The sequence below is a fragment of the Chlorocebus sabaeus genome, chromosome 17, assembly GCF_047675955.1.
Source record: "Chlorocebus sabaeus isolate Y175 chromosome 17, mChlSab1.0.hap1, whole genome shotgun sequence".
Taxonomy (NCBI): Eukaryota; Metazoa; Chordata; class Mammalia; order Primates; family Cercopithecidae; genus Chlorocebus; species Chlorocebus sabaeus.
In genome coordinates, this window is record NC_132920.1 from 32,248,010 (window position 1) to 32,265,609 (window position 17,600).

General features: G+C 49.6%; 1 protein-coding gene across 2 annotated transcripts; it reads right to left on the minus strand.

The window, feature by feature from the left end:
* Positions 1 to 14,022: 14,022 nt before the first annotated feature.
* PRRT1 (proline rich transmembrane protein 1) lies at positions 14,023 to 17,594 on the minus strand. 2 transcript variants are annotated; one of them, XM_038005940.2, is made up of 4 exons: positions 17,464 to 17,594; positions 16,021 to 16,559; positions 15,193 to 15,378; positions 14,023 to 15,055 (listed from the first exon to the last, which is right to left on the minus strand). In XM_038005940.2, exons 1-4 carry the CDS (start codon positions 17,480 to 17,482, stop codon positions 14,879 to 14,881), a joined length of 921 nt encoding a protein of 306 aa, XP_037861868.1. In that variant the 5' UTR covers positions 17,483 to 17,594; the 3' UTR covers positions 14,023 to 14,878. The 2 variants fall into 2 exon arrangements, with proteins under 2 accessions (XP_037861868.1, XP_072861996.1); XM_073005895.1 differs by lacking the exon at positions 16,021 to 16,559 and having other exon boundaries at positions 17,464 to 17,584.
* Between the last annotated feature and the right edge of the window lie 6 nt (positions 17,595 to 17,600).

Sequence of the window (17,600 nt, forward strand, 5' to 3'; positions counted from 1 at the left end):
AAAAAATTTAAAAAAAAAAAAAAAAAAGCCAGGCGCGGTGGCTCACGCCTGTAATCCCAGCACTTTGGGAGGCCGAGGCGGGCGGATCACGAGGTCAGGAAATCGACACCATCCTGGCTAACACGGTGAAACCCGGTCTCTATTAAAAATACAAAAAATTAGCGAGGCGTGGTGGCAGGCGCCTACAGTCCCAGCTACTCGGGTGGCTGAGGCAGGAGAATGGCGTGAACCCAGAAGGCGGAGCTTGCAGTGAGCTGAGATCCGGCCACTGCACTCCAGCCTGGGCGACAGAGCGAGACTCCGTCTCAAAAAAAAAAAAAAGTCAAAGTGTAGAGAAGTCCTGGAATGGAGACTGGGGCAGATGATGATAGAGTGGAGAATGGCAGAGGTGGTGGTAAGTGATAGTGGCAGCAGCGTTTTATCTGGAGACTTCAGGCCCTCCTATGTTAACTATCTTATTTTTCGGAGCTCATTCAGTACAGGGTATTCAAAGATAAACCCTCGGGACTCTCTCTCCAACCGACCTTGTTCCTTGACTACCTGAGGCTTCTCTTCACCTTTCCTTTCACATCCATCATTGCCTTTCAAGCCCTCCTTCATCAAGAAATCTTAGTGCTTTTCAAACATAAGTGTGCATACATATCACCTAGGAAACTTGTTAAATTGCAGATTATGATTTAGGAAGTCTGGCGTGGGGCCTGTGATTCTGCATTTCAATAAGTTGGTTAATGCAGATGCTGCTGGTTCATGAACCACACTTTTTTTATTTTTATTTTTAGAGAGATGGGGTCTCCCTATGTTTACCAGGCTGGTCTCAAACTCCTGGCCTCAGGCTATCCTCCCATCTCAGCCTCCCAAAGTGCTGGGATTATAGGTGTGAGCCACCACACCCAGCAATGAACCAATGGGATGAGATTCTAGAATGGTCTCATCCCATTGTTTCTCCCCTGGCTCTGTGCCCTTTTAGTTTATCCTACATTTTGCATATATAACTGGTGTAACCTGCTTCACTGGGTGTAGCAGGTCCTCCTCCTAATAGAAGATCTAGAGACCTATTGTGATTCAGTCTTACTTGTCCAGCTACCTACACAGCCTGGGCTACCACAGTTCTCCAGGAAAGAAGGATCCTACTCTGAGTACCTCACTTTGGCTCCCTCTTCAGTTTGCTCTCACCATTGTGCCTCAGACTATAATGACCATGCCAGGACAGCCAGGAAGGGAGACAGTTTCATCATTAGCCAAAGACTGGTGTCAAAACAATTCCCTCCCTGTTTTTTGTTTTTGTTTTTGTTTTTGTTTTGTTTTGAGACGGAGTACCACTCTGTCGCCCAGGCTGGAGTGTAATGGCAAGATCTCAGCCCACTACAACCTCTGCCTCCCGGGTTCAAGCGATTCTCCTGCCTCAGCTTCCCAAGTAGCTGGGATGACAGGCACCTGCCACCATGCCTGGCTAATTTTTGTATTTTTAGTGAAGATGGGGTTTTACCGTTTCGACCAGGCTGGTCTCAAACTCCCAACCAGAAGTGATCCGCCCACCTCAGCTTCCCAAAGTGTTGAGATTACAGGCGTGAGCCACGGCACCAAGACAGGCAGATCACTTTAGGTCAGGAGTTCGAGACCAGCCTGGCCAACATGGTGAAACCCCATCTCTACTAAAAATACAAAAATTATCTGGGCATGGTGGCGGGCACCTGTAGTCCCAGCTACTCGGGAGGCCGAGGCAGGAGAATCGCTTGAACCCAGGAGGTGGAGGTTACCGTGAGCTGAGATGGTGCCACTGCACTCCAACCTGGCGCCAGAGCGAGACTCCACAAAACAAACAAACAAACAAAAAAACCAGAAAAATAAAAAGAAAAAAGAAAAATAAATGGAAGAGATTAATTGCAGGTGGAGGAAGCAGCACAAGGCAGGAGAAGTAAGGAAAGCCACTTAACACCCAGGATTATTCCTCTCCAGTTTGTGAGTCTCAGTTTTCCCAGGCTACTCCAATACTCCTTTGTGCTGCCCTGTCACCAGGCATTGAGCTGGCTGGAAGTTTTTACACTCTCACATTCTCCTGCATTCCATACTCACCACATGCAACCATATGCTGTACTTACTCTCTTCCATTTATTATCTGCACGAGAGACAAAAATTCTAGCTTTCCAAAAGCTAAATAAATTTCCCCTTCTGTTTAGCTTTGGTGGTTTCTGTGGCTTCTAGTTTTGCTGGGATTTGTGTCAAAATCGTTCCTCCCTCCTTTTTGGTCCCAAAGCATTTTACTGTGCTTCCCTTATAGGCAGGGTTTTCAAGCAGGAGGGAGGCAGCCTTTTCGGCAGTGAAGTGTTTAATGATAACAGCTTCACTTTACCAAACGCTGGCCATGCATTATGATCATAATACCCAGCATTGTTCTAAACGTCTTGTATATATTAGCTTATTTTCCTCTCACACAACTCTATGAACTGCTTATCCATTCAGTCATTCAAGGAATTTATTTGTTTGGTTGGTTTTTGTTCTTGTTGTTGTTTTGAGATGGCATCTTGCTCTGTCACCCAGGCTGGAGTGCAGTAGTGCGATCTCAGCTCACTGCAACCTCCACCTCCCGGGTTCAAGTGATTCTCCTGCCTCAGCCTCCTGGTATCTGGGACTACAGGTGCGCACCACCATGCCTGGCTAACTTTTGTATTTTTTTTTTTTTTTTAGTAGAGACAGGGTTTCACCATGTTGGTCAGGCTGGTCTTGAATTTGTGACCTCGTTATCCGCCCACCTCAGCCTCCCAAAGTGCTGGGATTACAGGCGTGAGCCACCGTGCCCAGCCAAGGAATCTTTACTGAGGGCCTCCTTTGTACCAAGCACTGAGCTACATGCTGGGAATAAGGCAGTGGAAAAAGTCTTGGATCTGTGGTAACTTACATTGAAGAGAAGATGACAGACAAAAAAATCAATAAAATGTAATACAATGTCAGGCACTCATAAGTGCTGTGAACACCATGAAGCAGGGTAAGGGGTAAGGGAATGGGATAGAAAGTGCTCCCAGCGGTGCATGGTGCTGTATTAATTTATTATTATTATTATTATTATTATTATTATTATTATTATTATTATTTATAGAGTCTTCCTCTGTTGCCCAGGCTGGAGTGCAGTAGTGTGATCATGGCTCACTGCAGCCTTGACCTCCTGGGCTTAAGTGATCCTCCCACCACAGCCTTGTGAGTAGCTGGGACTGCAGGTTCATGCCACCATGTCTGGCTAATTTTTTTGTTTTGTTTTGTAGAGACGAGGTTTCACTGTGTTATCTGGGCTGGTCTCAATCTCCAGGCCTCAAGCAATCCTCCTGCCTCTGCCTCCCAAAGTGCTGGGATTATAGGCAAGAGCCACTGTGCCTGGCTGTGGTACTATATTTAATCCAGTGATGAGGAAAAGCCTCCTTGTGGCGGTGATGTTTGTGCAGATATAAATGATGTAAAGAAGCAGTCATACAAATATCGGGAGGGAGAGTGTCCAGGAAAAGAAAAGAGAGTGCAAAGGCCCTGAGGTAGAAAGGAATTGGGTTTTTATATCAAATTTAGAAAGGAGGTCAGAGTGGGTGGAGCAGAGTGAGCAAGGGAAGGAGTGGTAAGGAATGAAGACAGAGAGGCGGGGAGAAACAGGGCCAGGTAGGCTTCACAGGCCATGGGAAGGACTTTGTATTTTGTTCCACATGTGATCAGGAGCCATCAGAGGGTTTTGAGCAGGTAAATGACATCATCTGGTAATTTTAAAGATCACTCTGGTTTCTGCAGAGAGGGCAGACCACATCAGTAAAAAATAGAAGCAGAAAATTCGATTAAGGGACAAATGAAGGGACAATGGAATCGTGGGAGCTTGGATTAGGGTAGAGGAGAAGGCCAAGAATAGAGTCCAGAGGCTCTCTAATATTTAAGGGTCTGGAAAAGGAATAGGAGCTGTCAGTGAAGACTGAGAAGGAGCAGCAATTAAGGAACTAGGGAATGCTTTCTTTCTTTTTTGTTTTTGAGACAGGGTGTCCCTCTGTTTCGTAGGCTGGAGTGCAGTGGGGTTATCATGGCTCACTGCAGCCTCGACTTTCCAGGTTCAAGTGATCCTCCTACCTCATCCTCCCAAATAGCTGGGACCACAGGTGAGTGCCATTATGCCCAGATAATTTTTCAATTTTTTGTAGAGACAGGGACTCCTTTTGTTGCCCAGGCTGGTCTCAAACTCCTGGACTCAAGTGATCCTTCTGCCTCAGCCTCCCAAAGTGCTGGGATTACAGATGTGAATCACTGCACCTGGCAGGATAATTTTTTTTCTTCTTCTCTTTTTTTTTCCCGACAATTTTAAATCCAAGCAGTACACCTGGTTGGTTGTTACATGATTACATTGCATACTGGTGGGGATTGGGCTTCTAGTGGTGTACCTATTACCCAAATAGTGAACATTGTACCCAATAGGTAATTTATTATTATTATTTTTTGAGACGGAGCCTTGCTCTATTGCCCAGGCTGGAGTGCAGGGGCGCTATCTCTGCTCACCACAACCGCCTCCTCACCCCAGGTTAAAGTGATTCTCCTGCCTCAGACTCCTGAGTAGCTGCAACTACAGGTGCACGCCACCACGTCAGGCTAATTTTCGTGTTTTTAGTAGAGACGGGGTTTTGCCATGTTGGCCAGGCTGGTCTCGAACTCCTGACCTCAGGTGATCTGCCCGCCTCTGCCTCTCAAAGTGCTGGGATTACAGGCATGAGTCACTGTGCCAGGCCCTTTTTTTTTTCTTTTTTTTTTTTTTTTTTTCCATGACGGTGTCTCACTCTGTAACCCAGGCTGGAGTGCAGTGGTGTGACCCCAGCTCACTGCAACCTCTGCCTCCCTGGTTCAAGTGATCCTTCCACTTCAGATTCTCAAGTAGCTGGAACCACAGGTACATAACACCATGCCCAGCTAATTTTTTGTATCTTTGGTAGAGACCAGGCTTGTCTCAAACTGCTGAGCTCAAGTGATCCGCCTGCCTCGGCCTCCCAAAATGCTGGGATGGCATGAGGCATCACACCCAGCCAAGTATTTGGTTTTCTGTGTTTGAGTTAGTTTACTTAGGATAATGACCTCCAGCTTCATCCACGTTGGTGCAAGGGACATGATTTCATTTTTTTTTTTTTTTTTTTTTTTGAGATGAAGTTTTGCTCTTGTGGCTCAGGCTGGAGTGCAATGGCACGATCTTGGCTCACTGCAACCTCCGCCTCCCGGGTTCAAGTGATTCTCCTGCCTCAGCCTCCCGAGTAGTTGGGATTACAGGCATGTGCCACCACGCCTGGCTAATTTTTGTGTTTTTAGTAGAGATGGGGTTTCACCACATTGGCCAGACTGGTCTCGAACTCCTAACCTCAGGTGATCTGCCCACCTCGGCCTCCCAAAGTGGTGGGATAACAGGCGTGAGCTACCGCGACCGGCCAATTTCATTCTTTTCTATGACTGTAAAATAATTCTTTATCGTGTCCTCCAACTGCAAGGAGTTTAACAGCACATCTGACCGCTACTCACTAGACACTAGGAGCACCTCCTCAGTTTTGTTGACCAAAACAACTCTAGACATTGCCAGATGTTCCTGGGAGTGGGATGGGAGGATCACCCACTCTTGAAAACCACTGGTCAAGATGTCCCACAGGAGATACTTGGCAAGACAGTGCACAGGTCAGACCCCCATGACAGAGAACTATCTGACCCAAAATGTCAATAATCCCCGAAAATGAGAAACCCTAGTTTAGACTCTAGTTGAGAACTTGTTCCTGGAGCCAAGCCAGGTTCGGCTGCATTTTCTCGCGGCCCAATAATGAGAAGCAGACAAACTAGGAGAGAAGGGAATTTATTGCTGTCACTGGATACAGGGAGAAGGTCGGAGATAATTCCACCAGACCAACTCAAAGTGTTAGAATTTTCTTTTCTTCTTCTTTTTTTTTTTTTTTTTTTTTTGAGATGGAGTCTCGCTCTGTCGCCAGGCTAGAGTGTAGTGGCACGATCTCAGCTCACCACAACCTCTGCCTCCCAGGTTTAAATGATTCTCCTGCCTCAGGCTCCCGAGTAGCTGGGACTACAGGTGCCCGCCACCATACCCAGCTAATTTTTGTATTTTTAGTAGAGACAGGGTTTCACCGTGTTGGCCAGGATGGTCTCAATCTCTTGACCTTGTGATCCACCCGCCTCAGACTCCCAAAGTACTGGAATTACAGGTGTGAGCCACTGCACCCAGCCAGTGTTACTATTTTCTTAGTGCTTATATAGGTTTAGGTTATGTGCCTACATGCAGTATGGCATTCACCTAAGTCTGATGGTAACTAATTGTGTTTCAACTAGAAGGTCAGAGGCAAAAAAGTTCTTGCTAAGTCTGATTAATGTGTGAGGGCCCCAATACCTTCAAGGCCTGTCTACTGTGGTACTGGAATGATTATTTCTATCTTACCTCCTTTAAAGCTTGGTGCGGAGAGCTGCCTTAGATTCTCCAATGAATCTATTCAAACAGCTGCCTCTGTTACCTTGACTTGTCTCAGATATCATCGACCTGAGACAGGTCCTGGCACTAGGAATGTAAGACTGTCTCTATTATTTTGACTTGCTCTAGCAAGGGAAAAGCCCATAGAAAGCCTCCTACTGACCATGTGTTTCATTTCTAGCTTTGATGTTTGGGCACCGATTTCCCTAGGTTTAACTATTTGCTCAATGTTAAGGCAATGCTGTGGAAATTTATCTGTGTAACTGGGGTGCTATGCAGGCCTGTCTGTGTGACTGTCAGGGAGAATTGTGCCTGCCACAAACTGACCCTCAACCATTGGGTTTAGAAACTTGGAGGTCATTTGTGACTCTGACATGTGGTTTAAGTAGAGTGGTGGGGATGAGAGCCTGATTGAGGGAAATTCAAGAGTGAATGAGATGTGAGAAAGTGGAGGCAGTGAGAAGTTTTGTTAAGTGGAGAGAGAAGCGGAACACTGAGGGAGTGAGCTGGGTCAGGGGAGAGTTTTTAAATTTAAAAATGAATGCATTATTTTATACATGTAAAATTATAATTTATATGCACAAATATATATGTATTACAAAGCATAATTATGTGAACATCAGGCAGTTTAAGAAGTAAAATCTTCCCAGCAGGGCGAGGTGGCTCACACCCGTAATCCCAGCACTTTGGGAGGCCCAGGTGGGTGGATCACCTAAGGTCAGGAGTTGGAGACCAGCCTGGCTAACATGGCGAAATCCTGTCTCTACTAAAACATTAGCCAGGTGTGGTGGTGCATGCCTATAATCCCAGCTACTTGGGAGGCTGAGGCAGGAGAATCGCTTGAACTCGGAGGTTGCAGTGAGCTGAGACCGTGCCGCTGCACTCCAGCCTGGGCGACAGAGCGAGACTCCATCTCAAAAAAAAACAAAACAAAACAAAAAAGCAAAAAACAAGAAGTACAATCTTCCCCAGTATAGTTGAGGCTCCCTGAATTTCCCTTTCCAGATTCCTTTTCTGCCAAAGGGTAAGCACTATTCTCTGAATATTGTGCTTTTACTACATAGGTGAGTAGCGAAAGAGTTTTTTTCTTTCTTTTCAGAGATGAAGTATATTACAGCATGTTTGTATAATGATGGGAGTGTTGCAGTAAAGAGGGGTAAACTGATTAAGCGAGAGAGAGAGATAGGGGATAATTTCAGAGTAACATCTCTGAGCAGGTGAGAGGGAACAGGATCCTGGGGTACAGATGAGGTGGCAGGTGGGAGCACAGCTTCTCTGCAGTAGAGTTGCATGTAGACTGGTGAATTTGGGATGGGACCGTGAGGAAGTTCCCTTCTGAAAGTTTCTGTTTTCTCACTGAAATAGGAAGAAAGGTCATCATCTTGTGAAGGTGTGGTCTCAGATTTGGGGAATGTGAACCGAGTAGGGAAAGGCGAGCTGACATGCCACACTGAGGGCCCGCAGGAAGCAAGACCAGTCAGTATGACAGTGTGTTTCTCCCCAGCTGCTGAATGCAGGTGTGGAGCAGGCAGAGTGGGATTTGACCAGGGATAAAATGTGTCAGAGGAAGGGAGGCCAAGAGTGCAGGGTGAGGGCTGAGAGGCGATTACCGTGTTGAACCTTGGAATCTAAACTGGGTAATGAGGAAGTGAAAAATTGAGATCAAACAACAATAAAAAGTAATAGAGTCAGTGGATGGGAGGCCCAGAGCGGGTTGAAGAATTTTTGGGATAGGGGTATGGGGGAGCAACATGAAAAGACTGAGGATGAGATTTTAGAAGGGCAGCAGGTATTGGTGGCAACCAAGTTGAAGGTATGGCATGGGGAGAGGGGGAAGCAGGGAGAAATAAATCACTGCAAGAGAAGGGCAGGGTACTAGAGAATCTGCATGAACATTGAAAACATAAAAATAATAAAACGGGGCAAGGCACTGTAGCTCACACCTATAATCCCAGCACTTTACGAGGCTGAAGCAGGTCGATTGTGTGAATTCAGGAGTTTGAGACTGGCCTGGGCAACATAGTGGGACCTCATCTCTATTAAAAATCAAAGGCCAGGCCGGGCGCGGTGGCTCAAGCCTGTAATCCCAGCACTTTGGGAGGCCGAGGCGGGCGGATCACGAGGTCAGGAGATCAAGACCATCCTGGCTAACACGGTGAAACCCCGTCTCTACTAAAAAAAAAAAAAAATACAAAAAAACTAGCCGGGCGAGGTGGCGGGCGCCTGTAGTCCCAGCTACTCGGGAGGCTGAGGCAGGAGAATGGCGTAAACCCAGGAGGCGGAGCTTGCAGTGAGCTGAGATCCAGCCACTGCACTCCAGCCTGGGTGACAGAGCAAGACTCCGTCTCAAAAAAAAAAAAAAAAAAAAAAAAAATTCAAAGGCCAGAGGCCAGGCCCAGTGGCTCACGCCTGTAATTCCAGCACTTTGGGAGGCCGAGGCGGGTGGATCACGAGGTCAGGATTTCGAGACCAGCGTGGCCAACGTGGTGAAACTCAGTTTCTACTAAAAATACAAAAAATTAGCCGGGCATGGTGGTACATGCCTGTAATCCCAGCTACTGAGGAGGCTCAGGCAGGAGAATTGCTTGAACCTGGGAGGTTCAAGGTTGAACCTAGGTTGCAGTGAGCTGAGATGGCACCATTGCACTCCAACTTGGGCAACAAGAGCAAAATTCCGTCTCAAAAAAAAAACACAAACAAACAAAAAAACAGGCCAGGGCGGTGGCTCACGCCTGCAATCCCAGCACTTTGGGAGGCTGAGGCAGGCAGATCACCAGGTCAGGATATTGAGACCATCCTGGCTAACACGGTGAAACCCCATCTCTACTAAAAATACAAAAACAAAATTAGCTGGGCGTGGTGGCGGGCGCTTGTAGTCCTAGCTACTTGGGAGGCTGAGGCCGGAGGTGGGAGAATGGCATGAACCCAGGAGGCAGAGCTTGCAGTCAGCCGAGATCGCACCACTGCACTCCAGCCTAGGCGACAGAGCAAGGCTCTGTCTCAAAAAAAAAAAAAGAAAAAAAATTATCTGGGCATGGTGGCAGCCTCCAGCTGCTTGGAGGCTGAGGCAGAGAATTGCTTGAATCCAGGAGGCAGAGGCTGCAGTGAGCTGAGATTGTGCCACTGCACTCCAGTCTGGGTGACAGAGTGAAACTGCGTCTCAAAAAAATACAAAATAAAAATCAAAAAAATTAGCCGGGAGGATCACTTGAGCCTGGGAGATCGAAGCTCAGTGAGCTATGATCTTGCCGCTGCACTCCAGCCTGGGCGACAGAGCGAGACCCTGCCTCAGAAGAAAAAAGAAAAAAAGAAAAAGAGGCTGGGCTTGATGGCTTACGCGTGTAATCCCAGCACTTTGGGAGGCCAAGGTAGGCAGATCACCTAAGATCAGGAGTTCATAACCCGCCTGGCCAACGTGGTGAAACCACGTCTCTACTGAAAATACAAAAATGAGCTGGGCGTGGTGGCGGGCGCCTGTAATCCTAGCTACTAAGGCTGAGGCAGGAGAATCTATTGAACCCAGGAGGCGGAGCTTGCAGTGAGCCGAGATTGCACCACTGCACTCCAGCCTGGGCGACAAGAACAAAAATTCTGTCTCAAAAATAGATAAATAAATAAATAATAAAAATAAGAAAATGAAATGAGGTGGGAGTGATCAGGTGCTGAATCTTCCATTGTTGAGGGGAATGATGACCCAGAATCTAATCATGGGGGAATGAGAGCACCCATACTCTCAATGAGAGCACTTCCATGTTATAGGAAGGCAGAGCCTCTCCTAGAGGATGGAGTCTCTGTCAATAGAGGTGCCAGAGCCAAGGGTATCACCTGCAGAGGGAGGTGAGTCAGTAGGAAGAGGATCACACTGTAACATTTTACTTCCTCTTGAGGGAAGAGTTGGGTGAGGTTAAGAGATCTGAGATTAAGAAACAAACATTCCTAAGGAAAAGCAAAAGAAAGCTAAGTCATTTTTTATTCATCTCTCTCTCTGCCTAATTCCTTTCAATTCAATTGACTTCAAAGATTGGTAGAAGAGGTTTTATCTGATGAGGATGTGAAAAACAGAGATAAGCCAGATTTGACTCCTGCCTTCAAGTAGCTCACAAGGTAAACTGTATAGGTCAAGATATCAGGTGGGAAGAGATGAGAAAATATGCAGGTAACATGAATCTTAGATCTAGATACTTTTCTCCTAAAGAAAATTGCTTGGATTGAAGTCATTTTTTGGCCTTTCCACTCTCCCTGGGTGGTCCTTAAAGTGCCTGTAAACCTGTGATTCCCAACCTTGGCTGCCCTTTGGAATCACCTGGTCATATCTTAAATACTGATGCCTGAGTTCCACCCCCAGAGATTCTTGTTTGTTTGTTTTTGAGATAGGATCTCACTCTGTTGCCCGGGCTAGAGCACGGTGGTGTGATCACTGCAGCCTCTGTCCCGCAGGCCCAAGCAATCCTCCTGCCTCACCCTCCCAAGTAGCTAAAACTACAGGCGAGCCATGGGACTTGGATAATTTTTTTTTTTTTGAGATCGAGTGCCTCTCTGTCACCCAGGCTGGAGTGCAGTGGTGCGATCTGGGCTCACTGCAACCTTTGCCTCATAGGTTCAAGCGATTCTCCTGCCTCAGCCTCCTGAATAGCTGGGATTACAGGCACATGCCACCACACCTGGCTGACTTTTGTAGTTTTAGTGGAGATAGGGTTTCACCATGTTGGCCAGGCTGGTCTTGAATGCCTGACCTCAGGTGATCCACTCATCTCAGCCTCCCAAAGTGCTGAGATTATACGTGTGAGCCACCGCACCCAGCCTAGGCTAATTTTTAAACTTTTTTGTAGAGATGGGGTCTCACCATATTGCCCAGGCTAGTCTCGAACTCCTGGGCTCAAACGATCCTCCTGCCTCGACTTCCCAGAGTGCTGCGATTACAGGTGTGAGCCACTTGCACTGGGCCCAGAGATTCTGATTTAATTGTTTTAGGATGCAACACGGGCTTTCAGATATTTCAGTGCCGCCCAGTGGATTCTAATGTGTAACCTGGGGTAAGAACCATTGCTCCAAGGAATGCATGAAGCTCTGTTTGGAAACCCACTACTTTAATCTAGCCAAGAGGAAAGAGAGATGCCTTTTTGCTACAGTGAGGGATGAATTGATCCGGGCCTTGAAATATATTATAGATAAAATTTGACCAAGTAGAGAGGCAGATGTGAGGAGGTGGAGAACATGAGCAAGAGCCTAGATGTGGTCTAAAGCCTCTGAAACTTGTGACAAGCTGCAAACAATTTGGTTTATAATAGGCAGAGATTTGGGAAGGAGGTCTAAGATTTGGGAACAGCTGGGCAAATACCTGGAGGTGGGAATGATGAGTAATTCAGTATGGTTAGAAATTAGAATGAACAGAGAAACTGGACGATTTTAAATTATGGAAGCTGTTAAAGGCCAGATTAAAATTTTGTAAATAATTGAGTAGGCAATAGGGAACCCTGAAGGGCTTTTGAGCAGTGGAGTTACATAAGTGTGTTTAGGGAGGCTGATCTGACAATAGTGTGGAGGGAGATTTGAGGTAGGGAGAGGTAGGAAGTAGGGAGACCTGTTGGGAAAGCTGATGGAATAATCCTAACGAGGTAATTTTTCCAGCAAGGGCTGGGGAAAAATTACAGATTCAAAAGACATTGTGGTGGCAGAGCTGACTGGGCTTGAGAGCACACCAAAAATAAGGCAGGAGGGAGAGGGAGGAGGCAGCAAATTTCCAGATAAGGAAGAGTGATTGGGAAAACGGTCTATTAAGAGAGACAGGGAAGCAGGTTTTCTGTGGCATTTCATCAGTTTGTTTTGGAATGTGTTGATTTTAGAGGACCAACAAGCATCGACCATGTAGCTATGATCTGCAGGCACTGGAAAGAACGTCTGCATGTAAAATACAGGTTGGAAAAGCATTTGATCAGCTGAGTCGAGTGAATGAGCTTTTCAAAGGAAAGTCTCAGAGAAGGGAAAAAAATCAGAGATGGACACTTAGCTGAAGGGAGGAGAAAAAGCAGGGAGGGAAGGTAGAGGCGGAATGGTTAGAGGTCTCTGTGGAGGTGGGGGTGAAGGGCGGTAATATGTTTCTGAACCTGGGTGTGTGGGGAATTCAGGGTCAAGGGACAAACGTGAGGGTTTAGAGAGGCAGAGTACTGTGAAAATGCCATTGATTTGGGATCTGGGTAATTGGTTGCCATTTGAGAGAGAGATTTCAAGAGAATAGGGTGTGGATGCATATTTCAGTAAGTCAAGAAATAGTGGATATGAAAAAGAGACATATACAGACATATCTCTGATAGCAATATTCCCCCCCCCCTCCTTTTTGGGATGGAGTTTTGCTCTTGTTGCCCAGACTGGAGTGCAATGGCGTAATCTCGGCTCACTGCAACCTCTGCCTCCCGAATTCAAACGATTCTCCTGCCTCAGCCTTCCAAGTAGCTGGGACTGCAGGCGCCCATCACCACGCCCGGCTAATTTTTTATTTTTAGTAGAGACGGGGTTTCACCATGTTGGCCAGGCTGGTCTCGAACTCCTGACCTCAAGTGATCCGCCTGCCTCGGCCTCCCAAAGTGCTGGGATTACAGGTGTTAGCCACTGCACCCAGCCACGAATTCTGTTTTTCAAGAAGTTTGGTAAGGTAGGCACATTAAATCCAAAACATCCAAGGGAGAACCCATGATATTCATGCCTCACCCCACCCTCCTCCCACATCTCGTATCACATCTCCTATCTCAGTGCATAGCTAACCTTCTAGATTGTAAGTTCCATGAGGTCAGGGGTCACACCTGCTGTCTAGATGGACATCTCAATCAGCATCCAGCATGGAGTCTGCATGTCGCATACATGCATAAATTCAGGATAGGACCCTGTCCTGTGGGTGTACAACCAAAGACCCAAGCCCACTGCTGGCGCCATACTTTAATCACCACTCCCCTCACAAAAGAGGCCTCTTGGTTGATCTCAGGGTAGGAGAAGGCAACTAGTCCCAGGGAGACTTGAGAGGCCATTGACCTCCTCCCTGTGCTCCCACAGCAATCTGCTCTCTTTGCCTTTCCTATACCCCCTACAGTCCAGCATGTGGGGCTCTAATCCAAGCTGTCTGCCACCCTCCAACCCACAGTCAGGAACAGCTATGGGCAGCTGGCATCTTTTCCTGACCCCCATCACTCTATCCTTGACCATCTTCTTCACCATGGTCTGCCCTCTCTGTCATCTTGCCTTCCTGGAGTTCTGGGGATAGCAGGGAATGGAAAAGGGGTACTGGGGAAATAAAGCCTCACTGAGAAAATAAAGCCTCACTGAGAAAATAAAGCCTTACTGAGAATGGACCCTAAGGTCTTCCCTGGTGGGTTCCAAGGGAGCTCCCCTCCTTCCCCCATATTCATATGTCTCTCTGGCGATCTGGGAATCTGTCTCCCTCACGTTAGTCTCTGTCGGGGTTTTTTTTTTTTTTCCCCTGGAAGAGGAGAGGAAGGGAAGTGAAAGGGGGAACCAAAAGCGGGGAGGGTCTTTGCGGGGCCGCAGTCTTTGGAATTGCGGGCGATAAATCAACTAAGTCTCTTTAATATTGTCTTTCAGAAGTTCACACACTCACACACAGATCAGAACAAGGCGGGGGCCGCCGAGGGGAGCAGGGAGCGGGGACTTGGGAGGTCCCATAGCCTGGATTCCCTTCTGCCCGGCTGCCCAGGGGCTGGGATGGGTGGAAGGGAGTATTTACAGAGCGTTTACAGGCAGGTTTCTTATCCCAGGGAGAAGGATCCTATACCAGGAACTTCCCAAATGTCCTTAAAAAAAAAAAAAGGAAAGGTTCTGGGATTAGCAAGAAAATAGGCAGAGACCTGGGTGGAGGGACGAAAATGTACTTGGAAAAAACCGGAGTGTGGGGGCGCTACTACCCCAGGGCTCGGTCCTTTTGCCGTAAGAAAGGGAGGAGTCTGTCCGTCTGTGAGCGAGGCCTGGAGCCACAAGCCCAATCACTGGACTGAATCACCCCGCGGAGAAGAAAAGAAGGCGGAGCCTGCCGACCTGGAGGCGGGGTTTTGTCTGAGTTGGGGCGGAGCTTATAGAGGAGGCTGGGTTTTAGGGACAAAACCGAGGTTGCTCGGCTGGGGGCGCTACACTTTGAGGGTGAGGGGACCTGGAGCGACTGCGGGTCCGGCGTTTGGCCGGAATCCCGGAAAGCGGCGTCCCTGGGACTGTGGGTTTTGGAGGGGTTCCTGAGGAACTGGATTCGGAGCTTGCTCGCAAGGCGAGACGTTCCGTGGAGGCGGAGTTTACGATGTATCCAAGTCTGACGGCCCCAGAAGCGGGTGTGCAGGGCGCCCATTGGGTCCGCGGTATGACTGCAGAAAGAGCCTGGGAGGTCGAGGGGCGCAGAGTGGGGCCGGACCGGGGGTGTTTTTAGGGATCCCAGTAGTTCTCGTGGTGCTGCGCGGCGATGATGATGACTACGGTGAGGATGGTACAAAGCACCATGGCCGCGATGCCCACGGCCAGGGAGATGAAGGAGAAGTTCCGGGCCTCGCGTGAAGCGATCTCGGCCGACACCATGTCTCCGCGGGCCAAGGCCGTGCGCACCTACGGCGGAGGGGTGGGGGAAGGAGGTCAAAGAGCTGCGGCCTCGTTCGAACGTCTCAGCCTTTCTCTGAGATGGCCCCAGAACGCCCAGAACTCCCTGCCCCCGTCCCCAAACCGAGTATGCCCCTGCCCCTTACCTGCACTGCCTTGAAGATGGCAATGATGCCAGTAGGCCAGAAGCAACAGATGGTGGTCAGCACCGCGATGGGCATGTAGTCGTGTGGCGGGCGCCTCGGCTCCAGCAGGGCCAGCCCTGGGCCCTGGGGCGGCGGGGGGAGAGTGGAGGTCACGCCTGTCCCCCCCGGGGTCCCGCCTGCATATGGCTGTGGAAGGAAAGTTGGGGGTAAGGGGCATCACTCCGACCCTCTCCCAGCCTACCAGCGTTGGGCAGCTGGCAGAGTGGCTTTAAAAGCACAATTTTTCCTATGGCTTCTCAACATAAAGCACCCACTACCCTTCCAGGACACCCATAAATTCCACCTAAGCCCCTCTCCTCCCTTCCTTGCTTCATTAACCACCATATTCTTGGGCTTTCTACATTCTCTCCCGCAAGCTATGGTCCCACTGGGGCTGTCCTGGCCTCACATCAGACCTTGTTTCTTCCCTCCAGACACCTACCAGGCGTCCCCTACCCATTAGTCCCACGCTTCTCCCACATCCCTCTTGGTTCCCAGCTTCCATTTCCCCCCCCCCCGCCAGGCGGTTTCCTACTTTCAGACCTCCTCTGAACCTCTAGGCTCCGATCCCCCTCCCAGGCCCTGACTTTGGGCTCCAGTAGACTGCTACTCCCGGGTCTCTCCCTAGTCCCTCCTGTCTCAGGCTCCCTTCTTTCTAGGGCTTGTGCCGGGAACATTACCTATTTCCTGCCCTTGTTCCTCTATCCTACCAGCCCCCTGCGTATCCCCAATTTCAAGTCCTGTATCGCGCCCCCCTCTTTCCCATGTCCCTGTCTGCCCGGCACTCACCGTGCCCACCGGGTAGACCGGCACGTAAGCAGTGCAGGGCTGCAGCTGCAGGGGGTATCCGGGTGCTACGTAGCCCCCCAGCGGCAGCGTGCCCACAGTCCCCGCGTGCGTGGGCACCACGAAGCCAGGGGCCTGGGGAGTCTGGGCTGGCGCCGGCGGGGGCGGGGCGGCGGCAGCGGGCGGCGGCGGGGGAAGTGGGCCCTCGAAGCGAGTCTCCTGCAGGTAAGGGTCGGGTGGCATGCGGGGCAAGGTAGCGCAGCCAGGTGGGGGTGCCCCGGCAGCAGGGCCGGGAGGGGCGTGGTGGGGGGGTCTCGGCAGCGTGGCGGAGGAGGAGGGACCGCGCTGAGCGGTGGCCGCTGAAGAGGCCAGGCCCCCTGCCCCTAAGCGCGGGAGGGTGGCGGTGCCAGACTGATGGTAGTGGTGGTGGTGGTGATGGTGCGAGGAAGGGGCTGCCTGTGGCGGTGGGGCTGGGGGTTCGGCTGGAGGCTGAGGGGCATTGTAGGGCGGTGGAGAAGTGTGAGGGACTGAGTCTGGGAGTCCTGGGGGAGGTGAGTGGAGGAGAGGATAAGGGGAAAGATGACACAGTGATGAGTTGAGGAGGGGTAAGGGGAAACACAGCCGGTCAGGGATGGAGAAAGATAATGGGAGATACACAGAGAGAGAGACAGGTGAGAAACCATCTCTAATTTGAGGGGCAAGAGAGGGGCTGTATCTAGGCCATCTGCCCCCGCTCCTTCTTCCTTCCAATCTAGTTTTGAGGTCACAACTCTCATCTGCTTCTTTTGTGTCTTTTTCATCACCATGCACCCAGCTCTCACCTGCAAGACCCAATCCCCTCTCCTTTGCTATAGCTGCCTTTGGGCTGGCCTATCCGAGCTAGTTCTGTGTGTGCGTATGTGTAGACATGCAACCCTGTGTTAATATGTGCTCAATTCAACAGTTGTATAAACACATGTGGGATGACATGTGTTCCCCTCTGCTGTTCCTTCAGTGGGGGGAGGAGTGCCCCAACCTCTATGAGAATCTCAGGACCTCTTTTAGGAAGGATTAAGAAAAGCCCTCTGGATTTTGCTCCCTTGACAACCCCCATCTGGTCATGTCTCCATATTTCTTCACAGGATGTCTCCCTGCCAGCCAGTGATTGTCCATCTGTCACTCCCAACGATGCCATCCCTGCAGAACCTGGCTGTACCTCCTTCACCCTCTCAACCTACCCCCCTGCCCATGTTGTTGGCAAGGGTCAGAGGCTGCGACTGGAAACAGGAAAGGAAGAGAAAGGGGGAGACAGAAAGAGGAGGGGGACTGGGGGAGTGTTGAGAGCTGGAGAGAAGGGAAATGAAATAGAACTACAGCTAAGGAGGGGTAAGGGAGGGGGTTGGGGCAAGGGGGAAGGAGAGTCTGGAGACAGTGGAGGGGGGTGGGAGGTTTTGTTATTGTTTTTACCTGACTTTTCGGATGACATGCCTGCGGTCTCGCTGGGACAGGGTCCCTGCAGCCGGAGTGGGGGTCCTTGGCCGGTGCTGGAGTCTGGGTGCTGGATGGCGCAGCCGGCAGCAGCGCAGAGATGGAGAGATGAAGGC

What these genes read in the sequence shown, in the direction of transcription:
- PRRT1 (XM_038005940.2), bottom strand. An exon ending in CGGTCTACCCGGTGGGCACG is followed by an intron (nt 15,379 to 16,020) that starts GTGAGTGCCGGG and finishes TTCCTTCCACAG; the next exon opens with CCATATGCAGGCGGGACCCC. An exon ending in CCATCTTCAAGGCAGTGCAG is followed by an intron (nt 15,056 to 15,192) that starts GTAAGGGGCAGG and finishes CCTCCGCCGTAG; the next exon opens with GTGCGCACGGCCTTGGCCCG.